This window comes from Ailuropoda melanoleuca, chromosome 3, assembly GCF_002007445.2.
Source record: "Ailuropoda melanoleuca isolate Jingjing chromosome 3, ASM200744v2, whole genome shotgun sequence".
Classification (NCBI taxonomy): Eukaryota; Metazoa; Chordata; class Mammalia; order Carnivora; family Ursidae; genus Ailuropoda; species Ailuropoda melanoleuca.
Window position 1 is genome coordinate 44,317,851 of NC_048220.1, and position 21,494 is coordinate 44,339,344.

The 21,494-nt window shown below is 39.1% G+C and overlaps 1 protein-coding gene across 2 annotated transcripts in view; it reads left to right on the forward strand.

Annotated features, from left to right (window-relative positions):
• The window catches only part of NLN (neurolysin), a 99,283-nt gene that overhangs the window by 39,829 nt on the left and 37,960 nt on the right, over positions 1-21,494 (forward strand). For both annotated transcript variants that reach the window (XM_034656288.1, XM_011225077.3), the window contains 2 exons: positions 11,475-11,582; positions 20,802-20,904. In XM_034656288.1, coding sequence (XP_034512179.1) covers positions 11,475-11,582; positions 20,802-20,904 — 211 coding nt within the window. The remainder of the gene's footprint in view (positions 1-11,474; positions 11,583-20,801; positions 20,905-21,494) is intronic.

Genomic DNA, 21,494 nt, shown 5'->3' on the forward strand with positions numbered 1-21,494 from the left:
CCTTTCTCCACATCCTCTCCAACAATTGTTGTTTCTTGCCTTGTCTATCTTTGCCATTCTAACTGGCGTAAGGTGGTATCTCAGTGTGGTTTTGATTTGAATTTCCCTGATGGCTAATGATTTTGAACATTTTTTCATGTGTCTGTTGGCCATTTGTATGTCTTCATTGGAAAAATGTCTGTTCCTATCTTCTGCCCATTTTATGATTTATTTGTTTCTTGTGTATTGAGTTTGAGAAGTTCCTTGTAGAACTTGGATACCAGTCTTTTATCTGTAGTGTCATTTGCAAATATATTCTCCCATTCCGTGGGCTGCCTCTTAGTTTTTTGGACTGTTTCCTTGGCTGTGCAGTTATCTTGATGAAGTCCCACAAATTCATTTTATCTTTTGTTTCTCTTGCCTTTGGAGATGTGTCATGGAAAAGGTTGCTGTGGCCGATGTCGTAGAGGTTGCTGCCTATGTTCTCCTCTAGGATTTTGATGGATTCCTGTCTCACATCGAGGTTTTTCACCCATTTGGAGTTTATCTTTGTGTATGATGTGAGAGAGTGGTCAAGTTTCATTCTTTTGCACGTAGCTGTCCAATTTTCCCAGCACCATTTATTGAAGAGACGGTCTTTCTTCCACTGGATGTTTTTTCCTTCTTTATCAAAGATTAGTTGCCCAAAGAGCCAAGGGTCCATTTCTGGGTTCTCTATTCTGTTCCATCGGTCTATGTGTCTGTTTTTGTGCTAGTACCATGCTGCCTTTGTGATCACAGCTTTGTAGTACAACTTGAAATCTGGCATTGTGATGCCCCCAGCTTTGTGTTTCCCTTTCAACACTTCCTTGGCGATTCGTGGCCTTTTCTGGTTCCACACAAATTTAAGGGCTGTTTGTTCAAGTTCTTTGAAAAATGTCACTGGTATTTTGATCGGGATAGCATTGAAAGTGTAGATTGCTCTGGGTAGCATGGACATTTTAACTGTGTTAATTCTTCCAATCCATGAGCATGGAGTATTTTTCCATCTTTTTGTGTCTTCTTCAATGTCTTTCAAGAGTGATTCATAGTTTCTAGAATATAGATCCTTTACGTCTCTGGTTAAGTTAATTCCAAGATAACGTATGATTTTTGGTGCTGTTGTAAATGGGATGGATTCCCTAATTTCTCTTTCTTCAGTCTCATTGTTTGTGTATAGAAATGCAACTGATTTCTGAGCATTGATTTTCTATCCCGCCCACATTACTGAATTGCTCTATAACTTCTAATAGTTTGGGGGTGGATTCTTTTGGGTTTTCCATATAGAGTATCACGTCATCTGCGAAGAGACAGTTTGACTTCTTTGCCGATTTGGATACCTTTTATCCCTTTTTGCTGTCTGATTGCTGTTGCAAGGACTTCTAGTAGTATGTTGAATAATAATGTGCACGCCAGTCATTCTTGTCTGTCTTCCTTACGTTTTTCAGGACTCACAGAAATGATGGATAATAAATGTGTTAGGTGGGTCTGCCTTGACTGTTTTTGATCTTTTCATTACCAATGTTGATTTGCTTCCTAGAGTTTCATTATGTCTTTGTTTTGAATTTTTATTTTCATGACACTCAGCAGTTTATTTGGAAAACAACCACTGTTTTACATTCCTAGATATTTTTGTTTAATTTTGCATGTCTTTTTGCAAAATCTCAAAAATTTTGTCCTTTTTAGCAAATTATGACAAGAGTTGAAATAAAAAAGCAGTTTTATTTCAGATTTTTTTTTGTAACTTACTAAAGAATATGTAATCAAGACTTTCTTTCTTTCTTTCTTTTTAAAGATTATTTTTTTATTTATTTATTTGACAGAAAGATAGAGCACAAGTAGGCAGAGCAGCAGGCAGAGGGAAAGGGAGAATCAGGCTCTCCGCTGAGCAGGGACCCCTACTCGGGGCCAATCCCAGGACCCCGGGATCATGACCCAAGCCGAAGGCAGAAGCTTAACCGACTGAGCCACCCAGGTGCCCCAAGACTTTATTTAGACATGTAAAGTATACATGCTGTCTGTCCCCTCATGTCAAACAGGCACTTTTCCTCCTGTATTTTGTACTCATCTCTGTGGTTTTTAACTGTTCATCTTCAGGACTATAAAAATAACATAAATTATAATAACTTTATGACTGTTCATTATTAGTTACATTATTTTATTTTCTTCTTTGACCCCAGTTTTTATTCTATGTGATTCAAATCATGGCCCTTACAGTCTCCTTTTTTTTTTTAAGATTTTATTTATTTTATTTATTTGTCAGAGAGAAAGAGAGGGAACACAAGCGGGGGGAGCAGCAGGCAGAGGGAGAAGCAGGCTCCCTGGGATCAGGACCTGTACGGAAGGCAGACACTTAACCGATGAGCCATCCAGGCGTCCCTACAGTCTCCTACTTTTTATTTCATCCCCCAAAAATCTAATTTCTTTGCTAGCTCTATATTATATATGTATTTTAGAACTTTTTCCCAGAATTTCTGATTTCCTTTGATCAACTCTGTTTTCATTCTGACTTCTCAGTTTTTATTTGAGACTTTCTAGCGTCAAGAAGGTATTGCAATTTAATGTTATATGTCCTATCTAATGTTTTTCTCTGATTTTTATGAATAGTATCACAATATCGGAGGTTTGTCACTTTAGATTTCTTTGTTACACTTTTAAATTTTGTAAATGTTGTGATCTGATCCTGTTAAATTTGGGAACTAACTGCTGCGTGTCTAGTATACTAGTGTACTATACCACTATACCAGTGGATTCATCATATATATTCATTTGCTTGGGCTGGTTCACTTCAGGGTTTTATTGTGATAATTTGCAGTAGTTTCAGAATTGTTTCCATAATTCTTCCTTTTTTCCAAAAGAGTAATTATTACTATACATGTCGACTGTTGTGTCACCCTTTTTAAAAGCTTTTATAATGTCTGTTAAGGCTAGATCAGAATAATAAAAAATAACTTGTAGTTTTTTTAATGCACAGGAGCTTATATAGTGAATTTAGTTACCTTTAAACACTTTCCTTCACAAATAGTTGTATTTAAGCAGTTTTCATTTTATTTTATTTTATTGTGGTATAGTTAACATAGTGTTAAATTAGTTTCAGATATATGATATAGTGATTCAACAATTCTATTTATTACTCAGTGTTTAGGCAGTATTTTTAAAATCTGAAACTATCAGTATGAGCTTTCTGGTAACATTTGGCACTTTAACAAGTGGCAAATCTCATCTGATTCATAACTAAAAGCAAAGTTAGGGTCACCTGGGTGGCTCAGTTGGTTAAGCATCCAACTCTTGATTTTGGCTCAGGGTTCTGAGATCGAGCCTTGAGTCGGGCTCCAAGGTGGGCGTTGAAACTGCTTAAGATTCTCTCCGTCTCCCTTTGCCCCTCCTATTTGCTGTGTGTGTGTCTCTCTCTCTCTCAAAAAATAAATTAAAAAAAAGAAACAGTTAGATATATCTAAGTATTCTATTTGTTATTCTGTTATGTTGTAAGTAAAATATGGCAACCATGATATAACATGTAAAGCCTTCATTAAGCTGGGTAATAGGATGTTAAATTTATATGAAGTCAGCAGTTTCAGGCGTGATCAGCTAAAATGAAGGTGCTATGAATAATACTCAGGCCTCAAGATACCACCAATGTAGACAACAATCTATAATATTCTTAATTCAATATAAAATGTTATTTTAGCTCTCATGTTATTCTTCACTTAGGACTGATGAATAAAAATAAGAAATTACTTTTCACAGTTCTTTATGCAAAATCTGTGCTCAGTAAGGCTTCCAGTTGTCTACTGATATATATAACCTATTCAGAACTTACTGGCTGAAAATAGCAGCAGTCATTTTATTTTCTGTCATGGTTTCTGTGGATTAGGAATTGAGAAAGGATGGGGCGCCTGGGTGGCACAGCGGTTAAGAGTCTGCCTTCGGCTCAGGGTTATCCCGGCGTTATGGGATCGAGCCCCACATCAGGCTCCTCCGCTATGAGCCTGCTTCTTCCTCTCCCACTCCCCCTGCTTGTGTTCCCTCTCTCGCTGGCTGTCTCGATCTCTGTCAAATAAATAAATAAAATCTTTAAAAAAAAAAAAAAAGGAATTGAGAAAGGAAGCATTTGGGTAATTCTGGCTTGGGGTCTTGCATGGATTAAAGAGAGTGGTGGCTAGAGCTGAAGCATGTAGAAGCCAACCAGATACCTCTCTCTTCATGTCATGTCTGGGCAGCTCCATGTTGTCTCCTTATGTGGGCTTTCTCATATCATGGCAGCATCAGGATAGTAGAACATGTTTCATGGAGACTCAGGACTCCAACAAGGGTGTCTCAACACACTACGCAGAGGCTGCATTGCATTTTCTGACCATCTCAGAAGTCACATAGCATCGCTTCGGCCATACTGTATTGATTGACTAGTCCCTGCAGTCTGCCGAAATTCAAGGGACACTACATCTCAGTCTAAGAAGTATCAACTAATTTGCAATCATGTTTCAGAACCTCCAAAATAAGTCATGTGTTGACTATAGATGGATGAAAATGTAATAGAGCCTGAGACTAACTAGCATACCATAGTCTTCCTACTTTCTTCTTAATGTGTGGTTAGGTGTTTACATTGGCACAGCATTGTAGTTATCTAATTTAACTTTTATACCAATCTTGTGAGGCATCCCTTTTGATAAATGAAGATACTGAAGCTCACAAATGGTAACTTCCTAGGAGCCACAGAGGTAAATGTTTAGTGATTGTTCATCAAACCAAAGAGAGGAACAGTTGGTGACAGATCTAAAAGATAGGGCTTCAGTAACTGGTGCTAAGACATGGCTTATCCATCTAGAAAAAGGAAAAATTGGATCTCCTCACAACCAAACCGAAAAACAGCTTCTAGAAATTTATATAGAAATATATCTTTATGACACCTGAGCAGGGATATTTGTTAAACAAGACACCAAAGTGCTGACTGTAAAATGACTGATAAACATGACTAACTTAAAGAACTTCTGGGGCACCTGGGTGGCTCATTTGGATAAGCGTCTGACTCTTGGTTTTGGCTCAGGTCATGATCTCAGGGTCCTGAGATTGAGCCATGCATTGGGCTCCCTGCTCATCAGGGAGTCTGCTTGAGTACTCTCTCCCTCTTGCTCAGCCCCTCCCCCCTGCTTGTGCCCTCTCTCTTTCTCTCTCTAAAATAAATACATAAATCTTAAAAAAATAATAATAAAGAACTTCTATCAATAAAGTGAAAAGACGCTAATACTGGGACACCTGGGTGGCTCACTTGGTTAAGCATCTGCCTTCAGCTCAGGTTGTGATCCCAGGGTCCTGGGATTGAGTCCCGCATCAGGCTCCCTGCTCAGCTGGGAGCCTGCTTCTCCCTCCCCCTGCCTCCCCCCCCCTCGTGCACGTGCATGCGTACTCTCTCTCTCAAATAAATAAATAAAATCTTTTAAAAACACTAATACTAAAACTACTGAAATACTTAAATACTAAATTAAGAAATTCCTAAAACTGGGGTGCCTGGGTAGTGCAGTCGTTAAGCGTCTGCCTTCGGCTCAGGGCGTGATCCCGTGTTCCGGGATCAAGTCCCACATTGGGCTCCTCCACTGGGAGCCTGCTTCTTCCTCTCCCACTCCCCTGCTGTGTTCCCTCTCTCGCTGGCTGTCTCTCTGTCAAATAAATTTTAAATCTTTAAAAAAAAATTTTTTTTTCTAAAACATAAAACTAGCAAAGCTTTAGTACCTAGAATATATAAAGAACTACTACAATCAGTAAAAAAGGCAAGCATTCCAAAAGAAAAATGGGGAAATGACATGAAAAATATTTCAGAAGAAAGACAAATGGCAGTTTAACATGAAAAGATGTTCAGCCTCATTAGTAATAAGGGAAGTGCAAATGAAGGTCACAATAAGATACCATTTTTACTCATCAGACTGGCAAAAATAAAGTCTAACAATGGCCAGTATCTATGAATGTGAATCAATGGGAATGTTTATGCACTGCTGGTAAAGGTGTAAATTGATTCAAAAATTTAGAGAAGTAACTAATTTGGAGAAAAATTTAGTATCATGAAGTTGGATCTCACATTCTCCATAACTCAGCATATCCTCGCTGTCCCCCACCTCACTGTTTACCTAGAAATACTTTTGTGTTTGTACACAAAATTGAACAAATATTCACAGTGACATTAGAATAGCAAAACGCTGAAACAACTCAGTTTTCCATCAGCAGGAAAATGCATCAGCGAATTTTAGTATATTTACATTGGAATATTTTACAGCAGTAAGTAAATACAGCAACATGCAACAGCATGGCTGAATCTTAGTAACAATGAAAGAAAAAAGTTGCGGGACACTACATACAATGGGATATCATTTTAGCAAGCTCAAAAAGAAACAAAACTAAATAGTGTATATGTAAGTGGTAAAACTAGAAAAAAAAGTTTAGCATAGAAGTCAGGAGAATGGTTATCTGTTGCACAGGTAAATGGAGTAGTGTTATTACTCTGTTTCATAAAGCGTGGCTTAATTTGTCATTATAACTTATGTATGTAATTTTATTCATTTATAGATTACAAATATTACATGCAAATTTAATGTGTTAAATTTAGCCTTAATTCTACCAGAAGAAAAGAAAAAGAATAAGAAATTAAAACAAGCATTTCCTCATTCCTAGCTAAAAACTTGTCCAGGTATCAAAAGCCAGCAGTCAGGGCCACGGGTCTTGGTGTTTCCCAGTCCTGACAAAGGTTTCTTAGTTGTTGGCTAAGAAGCCAGCAGAGGTTTCATAGACCCTCTTTCAAGCCATATTGGTGAGAAAAATGTGCAGTATTTCCATGTTAAAAACATCTAGGCATATAATATTTTATTCCAGTAGACTACTAACTAATCAGCACAGAAGAGGGATCCTTTAGTGAAGTCAGAGTCTCAGTTATGCCAGTCAAATCAAGAAATACAGGTGTCTGTTATAATATTGTTTATATTTTTTTCAGAGCCCTGGGCTTTGGTCAAGCCAATTCATCTTAGCCAATTAGTGACTTAAAGTTTTAATGTTAAAGTATAGAAGAATAGGTCATGGGGTTAAGTAGATGCCTTTAAGCATTGTATGGGCTCCTACTCTACCAGCCATGGAGGCCTCATGCCAAATTAAAATACAACAAACCAACACCTTAAGATCATGGCAAAGAGAAAACAAAAAAGGAAGAAGAAAGAAGGAAGGAAGGAGGGAAGGGGGAGGGAAGGAAAAAAACTAAGTCCAAAATTCAGCATGGTAATGGTAATTCTCCTAACCCACACCATCCCTTCCTGATTTTGAAACATGGAAGTCTAGTTATTGGTCATAATCAGTACTACTGAAACGTGTAACTTTGAGAGACTTTAAAAGCCTAGAGACCTAATATAAAGCATCAGCTACCTTGCCTTAGTTTCCCCATTAGCCAGACACCACTCTTGTGCTTCCCAAGTACTTAACTTTCTCTTTCACTCACTACCTGATACTGACATATCTGCTACTGTATCTGTTTTCCTTCATATTACTTAAAGCATCTCAAGTATATTCATCTTTGTTTCTCCAGTACCTGGCCTAACTAGGAGCTCAGTGAAGCCATGCTGAATGGAACCGAACGGGCCCTGGTTAAAATGTATCTTCATGCAGTATGGTTCCCCACTCCCCGTGTCCCCACTGTGCCTCTTGCTCACACCAAAGCAGGGGCTCTTGTGGTTGTATGTTGAATATATGCTGACTAGGCCAGCAAGCAGGCCTTTGTGTGGGCCCCCTCTCGGGGAACACAGGTGGCTACCTAAGAATGCCCTCTTCCCAGTAGTCAGATAGAAACCTAACAGAAAACATAACGTTGAAAAGAACAGGAAAGAAAGGAATGGACCTGCAAATAGAACACATTTAATTAAGCTACACCTCTGTCTGAGCTTTTGCAGTAGGATCTGTATTCTACTCTGTTGTTATCTTCTATTGCTTTAGCATACTCACAGCTTATGAATCCATTTTTCTAAATGATTTTCAAAGAAATATACTATCTTAATTTTCAGGGTTCTTTTAACAACATAATTTCTACTTTGTATACACAATACAGAAAGTCCCACTGAAATTATTTTTTATTTACATATTTTAGAAACTGGAAATATGAGGGTCTTGCAAAGAAAAGGACACAGTTATGGGATAGAAGGTGGGGAGGATTGGAGAGAAATTAAGAACATTTTCACTTATTTATAATGAAATTTTGAAGAATGATAATAAATTAAGGTGTTGTAATGTAGTGGTATAATACATTGGGGAAAGTGCCAAAGTAAGTATTTTGCAGGATTTATTTCTGTCCATTTTTACTAATAAATAGCTGAGTGATCTTAGGAAGATCATTTAACCTCAGTTTTCTTGTCTGTGAAATGAGTCTACAAGCACATGTGTTAAGTGTGTGTGCACAAATGCACTCACACTTTTATGTAGAACCTCTTTGTTACAGGAGGAGGTTAGGAAAAAACTAAATCTTGTCACCACAGAGATTAAATAAAGTAAGAGCCTCTACTGTCAGATTATATAAATTTGAAAATTACTGAAGAGCACTTTAGGCCTTCCCCCATCCCTAAAGAGGAGAAACTTCACTCAGAGAGGTCTGAGACCTGGTTCCGACTCAAGTGGATTAAATTCTTATTCAGGAAGGAAGGTGCAACAACAGCAGAGCAGTCTGGAAGTACTGGCTGATTCCCTCTTAGAAAATCCTTAAGCAGTAATTCTGATCTTGCCTGGAGATTATAAGGGAGAATTCATATGATCAGCTCTGGGACAGGAATGTGCTTTAGAAGCACATTTTAGAAGTGCTTTACTCCTACGAGAGCCCTCCAGAAATTTCTGAGACCTCAGAGTCTGACTGGCAGATGGTGCCTGGTTACAACTGAGTCAGAATTTCGTTAAGTGTCATTTCTGTGGTATGTCAAATATTTCAGTACAGGTAGTCATATTTTAATTAGACCTAATTTGGGGCAGATTTTTCTCAGAACATCCTTCTACCTGTTTATGCTGGTCTTACCTTTTTGGGGAGTCAGTAGTTTTTACCTCATCAAGACCATGAGTTTGAGTTTACTGTGCTTGCTGAGTATGCTGCTATGCTTTCTGAAGTAGCAGCCCGGGTCCTCCAATATACAGCAAGTACAGCCGCTCCTCTTATGCCAGCCCTTCCTGATCCAGCTGCTGAGACTTGTCATGAGCCTCTGTTCTAAGCTCAGAACCACTGTGACCAGGTGAACCCAGGAACCCAAGTACCTGGGACACTGCTGTCCAGCAGTGTGCCCAGCTTCTCCCTTGGCTCACTGCCCTGCTGGGAAGGCCCTCTGCTTGGGATCTCCGCCTACTTGTTTGGATCCTTCACAATTTACCCCAGCTCTTTCCAGGCCCTTCTCATGGGGGATTTTTTTCTCTCTGTCCCTGCTACACATAGCTCCTGCCTAGATGCTCCCCAACCTTACAACATCCAGTATTATACCTTCTAGAATCTCCTCTTGCTATGCCCCCACACCTCAGGACATACTTCCTGGTGCTGTTAAAACCAGCCTTGATCAACCCAGGTTAATCACTTGCACGTGAACACTGTGACTTGCACTGTTAGCCATCCCTAAGGGAGCCAGCCCACAGCCCTGTTATCTCCCTGGCCATTATGGGTTTCTTCCCATTGCAAGCACCTGCTGCTGGGATCCCAGTATGTGCCAATACCAGTTAGGGAGGGTTCCAGCTCCGGTCATGCCAGCATGCTCAGAAGTTCTCCAAGGATATAAAAGGTTATTATGGAAAAAGGAGTCTAACTGTTCTCTGCCTCCATTGAGAATTAAACGCAGAGGAAACTGTGAGTAATGTGTGCTTTAGTACTAGGACATACAATTTTGTATTGATAGGCAAAGTGAGATACAGATCGTCGTATTAAGCAGTACCCTCAGTTAAAATACAGCTATTTGGGGGCTCCTGGGTGGCTCAGTAGGTCAAACATCTGCCTTCAGCTCAGGACATGATCTCAGGGTCCTGGGATTGAGCCCCTGTGTAGAGCTCCCTGCTCAGTGGTGAGTCTGCTTCTCCCTCTCCCTCTGCTTCTCCCCCCTACTCATGCATGTTCTCTCTCTCTCTCTCTCTCTCTCCCCCCCTCCCTCCCCCCAAATAAATAAATAAAACCTTTTTATTTTCTTTTTAAAGATTTTATTTATTTATTTGACAGAAAAACAGCCAGCGAGAGAGGGAACACAAGCAGGGGGAGTGGGAGAGGAATAAGCAGGCTCCCAGCAGAGGAGCCTGATGTGGGGCTCAATCCCAGAACACCAGGATCACGCCCCGAGCTAAAGGCAGACGCTTAACGACTGAGCCACCCAGGCGCCCCTAAAAGCTTTTTAAAAATCTTATAAAATACAGCTATTTGCCTGCTGCAACATAGTGAAAAATTACAGAATTATTTGCAGCAAACGCCTTACACCAACAGTCTAACATGCAGGCTCTAAAGCTAAACATTGTTCTTTCAAAGATGTATTTAGTTGGGAAAATATAAACCTCAGAGGCGGGCAGCCGAGGTCTTGATGGAGAGAGAGTACACCCAATGGTAGCTCTCTAAGGCTGTAGAGACAGATGTCCCTCACTGGCTCTCACCCAGACTGAATCCATTACACCTGCTAAGTCTGTCTGGAGTGCATTTCCTCCCAGGGACCATGAACTGACCAGCCATCCAGATGTGCCATATATATTCTGCCACCTGTTTTGAAGAAACATCTGGTGTTTTTATTACCTTGCTATTGCCAGGGGAATTTTCCATTCTCCTCCAGGGCCCTCCATTCTTGTGAGTGATGTTGTTTGTGTTGCTGCATACGGGTTCAAATGTTCTGTCCAGCTTTCCTCCTTTTTGTGCAGTGTTGACTCGTTTTCCCCAGATACTTGTTCATATGCTGTTTGCTGTAGTCTCTTGATCTCTCTTGCCAAATGACAGTAAGGCATTTTTGAAGTGTTGGAAGCCTTTGGCTGGGGTTTTATCCAGCTGTCCTTGTTTGGTATGTTGGCAAAAGCGTCCGACTCTCCATTTGTGTAGAATTTGCCCATTATTTCTATTCCTGCCTCTCAAGTGGAACCAGGTTAGCAAATGATGGAAAATTAAATCCAGATGATTTGTGATAAGGAATATGTTTTTTGAAAAAGATCATGGTCATAGAGAATGCTCAGAATGAGATTATGCAAATGTTTCTATTATCACACTTTCAAGTGGTACAGGCACTCTTGATTCTGATGCAAGGCAAGGCAATCCTGGTTAGCTTTTTCTTTAATTTTTCTCCTTTAAATGAGCAAAGCTCACTAAAGCATAAAAGAAATTAGGTCTTCAAAAGAACCTGCCTCGTAATCACCTATGTGCTTCATAGGCCAACAGAGAATGATGAATAAATTTGCTTCGGTCTCACGGTTTATAATTTACCCATGCACTATTGTAACAGAAATGATTGTCAACTCTTTCATTTCAGGAAACATGTGATCTGAGTAAGATAAAACCTGAAGCCAGAAGATACTTGGAAAAGTCCATTAAAATGGGGAAAAGGAATGGGCTACATCTTCCAGAACAAATACAAAATGTGAGTATATGTTTCTTTTTCATATTGGGGACAAATAAAAAAATACAACAAAAAACAGGTTGAGAAACAACACATTTGTGATATGGAAAATAATACATAATACAAATCCACTTACAATGTATTTGGTAGTCAGTGGTTTTAAATTCTACAACTCCTCTTAATCTCATGGTGACTGACAGACAGCTGATAATCATCTTTTTTTTTTAATCCTCTTCAAATTATATTTGTTTCATGTGTGGGGGGCTTATTTTCGCTCTATTTTACATTTTCTTATGGCTGGTTCCAGGTCTTAATAGTTGATTTGCACTCTCACTCTCTTGGTCACTGGTAATAAAATTTTTATGGTGGAGAGTTTTAATATAAGGACTTTGGAATTAAATACCCTATGATTAAAACAGTTGACTCTTGAACAACCTGGGAGTTGAGGTGGCAACCCTCCCCCCTGCCCAAAAATCCATGTAACTTCTGACTCCCCAAAAACTTAACTACTAACAGCCTGCTATTGGCCAGAAGCTTTACCCATAACATAGTCAATTAACATGTGTTTTGTATGTTATATGGGTTATATACTATCTTCTTACAGTAAGCCAGAAAAAAAGAAAATGTTGCTGAGAAAATTATAAGGAAGAAAAAACACATTTATAGTACTGAACTTTATTTATTGAAAAAAAAATTGTATATCAGTTGCCCCAGACAGTTCAAATTCCTGTTGCTCAAGGGTCAAATGCATATGCCCTTTATTTTTTTATTATTATTAACATATAATGTATTATTTGTTTCAGGGGTACAGGTCTGTGATTCATCAGTCTTACACAATACACAAAGCTTGCCACAACACTTACCCTCCCCAGTGCCCATCACCCAGCCACCCCATTCCTCCCACCCCCCTCCGCTCTAGCAACCCTCAGTTTGTTTCCTGAGATTAAGAGTCTTTTATGGTGTGTCTTCCTCTTTGGTTTCATCTTGTCTCATTTTTTCCTCTCTTCCCCATGAGCCTCTGCCTTGTTTCTCAAATTCCACATACAGTGAGATCATTTGATAATTGTCTTTCTCTGATTCACTTATTTTGCTTAGCGTAGTACTACCCTCTAATCCATCCATGTCATTGCAAATGGTAAGATTTCCTTTTTTGATGGCTTCATAATATCCCATTGTATATATATACCACATCTTCTGTATCCATTCATCTGTCGATGGACACCTGGGCTCTTTCCATAGTTTAGCTATTGTGGACATTGCTGCTGTAAACATTGGGGTGCAGGTGCCGTTTCAGATCACTACATTTGTATCTTTGCGGTAAACACCCAGTAGTGCAATTGTTGGGTCATGGGGTAGCTTTATTTTCAACTTTTTGAGGAACTTCCATATTGTTTTCCAGACCAGCTACACCAGCTTGCATTCCCACCAACAGTGAAGGAGGGTTCCCCTTTCTCCACATCCTTGCCAACATCTGTCATTTCCTGATTTGTTAATTTTAGCCGTTCTGACTGGTGTGAGCTGGTATCTCATTGTGGTTTTGATTTGTATTTCCCTGATGCCAAGTGATGTTGAGCACTTTTTCATGTGTCTGTTGGCCATTTGTATGTCGTCTTTGCAGAAACATCTGTTCATGTCTTCTGCCCATTGCTTGATTGGATTATTTGTTCCTTGGGTATTGAGTTTGATAAGTTCTTTATAGATTTTGGGTACTATCCCTTTATCTGATATGTCATTTGCAAATATCTTCTCCCATTCTGTTGGTTGTCTTTTGGTTTTGTTGACTGTTTCCTTTGCTGTGCAAAAGCTTTTTATCTTGTTGAAGTCCCAGTAGTTCATTTCTGCCCTTGCTTCCCTTGCCTTTGGCGATGTGTCCAGGAAGAAGTTGCTGCAGCTGAGGTCGAAGGTTGCTGCCTGTGTTCTCCTCAAGGATTTTGATGGATTCTTGTCTCACATTTAGGTCTTCCATCCAATTTGAGTCTATTTCTGTGTATGGTGTAAGGAAATGTTCCAGTTTCATTCTTCTGCAGGTGGCTGTCCAATTTTCCCAACACCATTTGTTGAAGAGACTGTCTTTTTTCCATTGGATATTCTTTCCTGCTTTGTTGAAGATTAGTTGACCATAGAGTTGAGGGTCCATGTCTGAGTTCTCTATTCTGTTCCATTGATCTGTATGTCTGTTTTTGTGCCAATACCATACTGTCTTGATGATTACAGCTTTGTAATAGATCTTGAAGTCCGAAATTGTGATGCCAAACAACTCTTGTGTTCTTTTTCAACATTCCTTTGACTATTGGGGCCTTTTCTGGTTCCATACAAATTTTAGGATTATTTGTTCCAGCTCTGTGAAAAAGGTTGATGGCATTTTGATAGGGATTGCCTTGAATATATACCTTGCTCTAGGTAGCATAGACATTTGAAAAATATTTGTTCTTCTAACCCATGAGTATGGAACATTTTTCCATTTCTTTGTGTCTTCCTCAATTTCATTCTTGAGTGTTTTATAGTTTTCTGAGTACAGATCCTTTGCCTCTTTGGTTAGGTTTATTCCTAGGTATCTTACGGCTTTGGCTGCAGTTGTAAATGGGATCAACTTAATTTCTCTTTCTTCTGTTTCATTGTTAGTGTATAGGAATGCAACTGATTTCTGTGCATTGATTTTATATCTGGCCACTTTGCTGAATTCTTGTATGAGTTCTAGCAATTTCGGGGTGGAGTCTTTTGGGTTTTCCACATAGAGTATCATGTCATCTGCAAAGAGTGAGAGTTTGACTTCTTCTTTGCTGATTCAGATGCCTTTTATTTTTTTGTTGTCTGATTGCTGAGGCTAGGACTTATAGTGCTATGTTGAACAGCAATGGTGAGAGTGGATATCCCTGCCTTGTTCCTGACCTTAGGGAAAAGTTCTCCATTGTTCCCCATTGAGAATGATATTCACTGTGGGTTTTTCATAGATGGCTTTTATGATATTGAGGTTTGTACTCTCTATCCCTCCACTGTGAACAGTTTTAATCAAGAAAGGATGTACTTTGTCAAATGCTTTTTCTGCATCTATTGCGAGTATCATATGGTTCTTGTCCTTTCTTTTATTAATGTAGTGTATCACTTCGATTGATTTGCGGAATTTGAACCAACCTTGCAGCCCAGGAATGAATCCCCACTTGGTCGTGGTGAATAATCCTTTTAATGTACTGTTGGATCATATTGGCTAGTATTTTGGTGAAAATTTTGGCATCCATGTTCATCAGAGATATTGGTCTGTAAGTGTCCTTTTTGGTGGGTCCTCTATCTGGTTTTAGGATCAAAGTAATGCTGACCTCATAAAATGAATTTGGAAGTTTTCCTTCTGTTTCTATTTTTTGGAACAGTTTCAGAAGAATAAGTATTAATTCTTCTTTAAATGTTTGGTAGAATTCCCCTGGGAAGCCATCTGGCCCTGGACTCTTGTTTTTTGGAAGATTTTTGATTACTGCTTCAATTTCCTTGCTGGATTGGGTCTGTTCGGGTTTTCTATTTCTTCCTGGTTCTTTTTTTTTAGTATATATGTCTCTAAGAATGACGTATCCATTTCTTCCAGATTGTCTAATTTGTTGGCATATAGTTGCTCGTAATATGTTCTTATAATTGTTTGTATTTCTTTGGTATTGATTGTGATCTCTCCTCTTTCATTCATGATTTTATTTATTTGGTTCCTTTCTCTTTTCTTTTTGATAAGTCTGGCCAGGGGTTTATCAATCTTAACTCCTAGTTTCATTGATCTATTCTCCTGTTCTTTTGGTTTCTATTTCATTGATTTCTGCTCTGATCTTTATTATTTCTCTTCTCCTGCTGGGTTTAGGCTTTATTTGCTGTTCTTTCTCCAACTCCTTTAGGTGAGGGTTAGGCTGTGTATTTGAGACCTTTCTTGTTTCTTGGGAAAGGCTTGTATTGCTATGTACTTCCCTCTTAGGACTGCCTTTGGTGCATCCCAAAGACGGTTGTGTTTTTATTTTCATTTGTTTCCATGAATTTAATTCTTTTTTAATTTTCTGGTTGACCCATTCATTCTTTAGTAGGATGCTCTTTAGCCTCCATGTATTTGAGTTCTTTCCAGTTTTCATCTTGTGATTGAGTTCCACTTTCAAAGCATTGTGGCCTGAAAATATGCAGGGAATGATCCCAATCTTTTTGTACTGGTTGAAACCTGATTTGTGACCCAGGATGTGATCTATTCTGGAGAATGTTCCATGTGCACTTGAGAAGAATGTGTATTCTGTAGCTTTGGGATGGAATGTTCTGAATATATTTGTGAAGTCCGTCAGTCAAGTATGTCACTGAAAGCCCTTATATCCTTGTTGATCTTTTGCTTAGATGATCTGTCCATTTCAGTGAGGGGGGTGTTAAAGTCCCCTACTATTATTGTATTATTGTCAATGTGTTTCTTTGATTTTGTTATTAATTGGCTTATATAATTGACTGCTCCCATGATAGGGGCATAAATATTTACAATTGTTAGATCTTCTTGTTGGATACACCCTTTACGTATGATATAGTGTCCTTCCTCATCTCTTAGTACAGTCTTTGGCTTAAAATCTAATTTGTCTGTTATAAGGATTGACACCCCAGCTTTCTTTTGATGTCCGTTAGCATGATAAATGGTTTTCCACCCCCTCACTTTAAATCTGGAGGTGTCTTTGGGTCTAAAATGAGCCTCTTGCAGACAGCATATCAATGGGTCTTGCTTTTTTATCCAATCTGATACTCTGTGTCTTTTGATTGGGGCATTTAGCCCAATTACATTCAGGGTAACTATTGAAAGATATGAATTTAGTGTCATTGTATTGCCTCTAAGGTGACTGTTACTGTATATTGTCTCAGTTCCTTTCTGGTTGAAGTTACTTTTGGGCTCTCTCTTTGCTTAGAGGACCCTTTTCAATATTTTTTGTAGGACTGATTTGGTGATTGCAAATTCTTTTAGTTTCTGTTTGTCCTGGAAGCTTTTTATCTCTCCTTCTATTTTCAATGACAGCCTAGCTGGATAAAGTATTCTTGGCTGCATATTTTTCTCATTTAGTACCCTGACTATATCATGCCAGGCCTTTCTGGCTTGCCAGGTCTCTGTGGATAGGTCTGCTGCCAGCCATTGTAGGTTACAGACCTCTTGTCCCAAGCTACATTCGGGATTTTCTCTTTGTTTCTGAGACTTGTAAGTTTTACTATTAGATGGTTGGGGTGTTGACCTATTTTTATTGATTTTGAGGGGTTCTCTGTGCCTCCTGGAATTTGATGCCTGTTTCCTTCCCCAAATTAGGGAAGTTCTCTGCATAATTTCCTCCAATATACCTTCTGCCTCTCTCTCTCTTTCTTCTTCTTCTGGGATCCCAATTATTCTAATATTCTTTCACTTTATGGTATAACTTATCTCTCGAATTCTCCCCTTGTGATCCAGTAGTTGTTTATCTCCCTTTTTCTCAACTTTTTTCTCCATCATTTTGTCTTCTATGTCACTAATTCTCTCTTCTGCCTCATTTATCCTAGCGGTTAAAGAGCCTCCATTTTTTATTGCACCTCATTAATAGCCTTTTTGATTTCGACTTCGTTAGATTTTATTTCTCCAAAAAGGGATTCTCTAGTGTCTTCTGTGCTTTTTTCAAGCCCAGCTAGTATCTTTATAATCGTCATTTGAACTCTAGTTCCAACATCTTACTAATGTCCATATTGATTAGGTCCCTGACAGTCAGTACTGCCGCTTGTTCTTTTTTTTTGAGGTGAATTTTTCCATTTTGTCATTTTGTCGAGAGAAGAACAGATAAACGAGAGAACAAAATGCTAAAAGGGTAACAATGACCCCAGAAAAATATACACTAAAGAAATCAGAAGAGATCTGAAACCGGGGGGGGGAAGAAAAAAAAAAAGAATATGATTAGGCTGGTGAATAGACCAGAGCCATACACTAGGTTTTGGGTGTATTTTGGTCTATTAGAATAAACTGCATCCCAAAATTATAAAGAAAGAAAAACTTATGTATGTACAAAAATAAGGTTAAATACAAAAAAGGATGGAATATGACTATAAAAATGAAAAAAAGGTTTTAAAAAAGGAATTGATAAGAAGTTGGTTTGAAAAAGAAAGAAAATTGAAAAAAAAAAAAAAGGAGAGAGAGAATGTGATCAGGCAGGTGAATAGAACAGAGCCATACCCTAGATTTTGGGCATATTTTGATCTGTTGGAAGAAACTGCATCCCAAAATTTTAAAGAAAGAAAAACTTATATATATACAAAAAATAAGATTAAATACAATGAAGGGTTAGACTATTACTGTAAAAATAAAAAAAGATTTTAAAAAGGAATTGGTAATATAAGTTGGTTGAAAAAGGAAATAAGAATAATTTAAAAAGAAAAAGAAAAAAATAAAATTTTAAAAATTAACTTTGAAAAACTAAAGAATCATGGGAAAAAGCCATGAATTATCTGTGCTGTATTCCCCTAGCACTGGAGTTTCACAGTTCTCATTGATGGGTGAAACTTGGTCTTGGCTGGATGTTCTTGCTGATCTTCTGCGGGAAGGGCCCATTGCAGTGATGCTCAAGTGTCTTTGCCCCAGATGGAGTTGCACTGCGCTTGCCAGGGGCCAGGCTAAGTCATCTTCTTGGGTTTGCCCTTGGTAGCTTTTGTTCGCTAAAGGCTTTCCGCACAGCTCTGGAGGATGAGAATGAAAATGGTGGCCTCCCAATCTCTGGCCCCGGAGATGCTAAGAGCTTGGGGCTCTACTCCTCAGTGCGCCCTCAGAGAAAAGCAGTCAGTCACTCCTGTCTCCCTGGTCTCTGTCCACACTCTGTGCTTGCCCAGCCTTTGACCTCACGGTTCTATCTCTGGTACACGGCCCTGTTTGGAATCTCCAAACCCAGGAGATTCCTGCGGCTTGCCCCTGCACCACTCCTCCCTGGGGAGGAAGGGGAGTTCCCCAATCTGCTGCTTGTTGGGCCCCAGCGCAAAGAGCAGTGACCCGATTGTGCCTCGGATCACAGTTATGGCCACCCCAAACTGAGAGCCCACTCCTCGACTCTCTCTTTGCAGCTGACTTCCCCACTCTGATACCTCGGAGCTCTGCCGCCCTCAGGCACCCTCAGTCTTTCTGTGACCCCGAGGGTCCTGAGACCACATGTCCTATTCTTGCTTAGCCACCAGAGTGACGTCCCTCACTGGAGTAGACTTCTAAAAGTTCCAGGCTCTATCACTTGCCGGTAACCGGATGATGGAGGCTTCCATCGCCCTGCAGTCTATCTTCCCCTATATCACTTTGGATTCACTTCTCCACACATCCTGCCTTCCAGAAAGTGGTTACTTTTCTGTTCACAGAGTTGCTATTTTCTTCGTTCTCCAGTTGAGTTCGTAGGTGTTCAGAATGGTTTAAAAAAAAAAACACAAAAGGAAATTTAGGTCTCCTACTCCTCTGCCTTCTTCAGCAATGCACAGAAAAGCCCTGTCATCGAAGGAGAGGTGCTGTGCAAGGACTGTACCAAGTTAAACACTTATAGCTCTGCCCTCCATGACCTTGTCAACCTCGGGTGCTGCATATGCCCTTTAAAGACAGACAGATTAGCTACTGAAAAGTGCTTCTCAAACTTTTTCTTTTGTCTAATGCTGATCCCATCATCCAGTTTCAGAAGTAAACCAGCTACAGAATTAAATCATTCTTCTTGGACAGGACATATAATCCATGCTCTGTTTCCAGGTCATTCTTATAAACAGTAGAACAGAAAACAAGTGTGAAAGACATCCAAACCAAGTGATGTCAGCATAGTAGATATAACTGAAGGCACCACTGAGATACACGTACCTTTCTGTCACCTAAATGCCCTTCGAACGGCTTGTATCCTCTTCACCTTAGTTAGAGGAGAAATGTGTGACTGATCTCACTTACCTTACCTTTTGTCTTCCGGGTCAGTCATCATTTCTGTTTGGGGCATTGTATTAGTTGAAATATACTTACAACTGACAAAACCCTGTTAAAGCAGTTTAAACAATAGAAGGGATTTATTTGCTTGTGTAACTAGAAGATCCACCATCCAGAAGGACCTAGAGAAGCCTCCCTCAAATCTCCCCTCGTGTCTTAATGGCCCAGATTGGATCATATGCCTAATCCTGAATTCCCCTTAGGCAGGAGAATGCCAGGCCTGGCTTACCTGAACCAGTCCATACTACAGCCAGGATGGGATTATGTAACTGGTGTAGAGTTACCCTGGAACTTCGGATAGGGTCAGGTCCCACCCAAACTACATGGCTAATGTAGAATGGGGGAAAGGTGGAATGGAGCTTGGGGTGACAACTGGAGTGTCCAAGAACAGTACTACACAGTATGTGTTCATTCAGCCGACTCAGCTTTAGTGCACATCAGAATTACCAGGTCATTCTTCTCCACAGTAGAACAGGAAACAAGTGTGAAAGACATCCAAACCAAGTGATGGTTTACAGCAAAGCTGTTGAAGCTCTGAGTACAGGGTCCCACCTCTGAGAGTTTATGTTTTAGTTGGTTTGGTATGGGTCTCAAGAATGTGAATTTCGAACAAATTCCTAGGTGATGTTGAGGCTTCTGGTCAGGGCCATGCTTTGAGAACCATTAAGGTTGATGTAAATTTCATTATCTAGTATTTTTAGAAGATGGGACAAGTTAATAAAAATGTTTCGTGTTTTTTCTTGTGGTTTCCTTTTTTTCTTCCTTTGATTTCCCACCTAATAGTTTTTATACAATTGTTAAGGTCCATATCACCTTAGTTTACAAAGGTCTTTAAAACTAAGACATGACCTTTTTTCCAAAGCAACCATAGAATTAATTGTCTCTCCTTTTACTTCAGCACCAAATACTGATTGCTACATTAAAACTTTGAATTGGCAAGATTAATTATTAACAGGCTACTAGAATCATTCATTCACCCAGCAACTATTTATTGTGTATATATATTATGTGCCTGAGTCTGCTTTGACCATACCTCCTAAATTTATTCAGTTGTTACGAGTTTACGACTTATTTCTAACACTTCACTGGGATTGCCTTTTTGTACATGTTGCATACAGATACTCATGGACACAGCACAGAAGACTGTAAAAAACTGTTTTATGAAACATATCTTTTAAAAAACATACTTCCGGAGGGTTGGACATACAAGCCAATCTTCGTATAAAAGTGAAACTTACTTGACTGGTGGCATTTAAAATGAAAGTTTCATTTTATTGTTAATATTCTGTGTTTTGTCTTCTGTTCAGGAAATCAAAGCAATGAAGAAAAGAATGAGTGAGCTATGTATTGACTTCAACAAAAACCTCAATGAGGATGATACCTTCCTTGTATTTTCCAAGGCTGAACTCGGTAAAATTCTGGGAGTTTTTTCTGTTTAAATAATATAATTTAGGGAAATAATGTTACCTTATAGTTTGCCAAATCAAAGTTGAAAGAAATCTTTAAAAAATGATCCAGTACCTTCACAGAACCCATCACCCCTTCTACAGAATAGACAACTGAACCATGCCTAGATTTTATGATACTAAGAGTATATATTATTTCTAGAGATGCTCCAAAAGAGATTTCATAATATTTCTTGGTAACTTGTGCTGGTGTTTAACAGCCTTCGGTGCCTTGAAATTTTTTCCCTTGTAATATCCCCTACATTAAACTAGTCTCTTCTTAATCTGTTCTGGATCTTTCTTGGCTTAGTTTTGCCTGTTCTCCATCAAAACACCATCTGCACAAGTGCACTGAAGCCTATTCATATTTTGAATTACCATCTCCTAAGCCACCTGTCCTCTAATCACCACCCCCATTCCAGTAACATCAAAATGATATTATAAGGATTGTCATTATTTTACTTGAATTTCAATTACTCCACAGAATTCCTAGAGCTTCTTAAAGGCACCATGCCAATGCTCAATAAACTAATAATGAGTGGAAAAATTGATGTA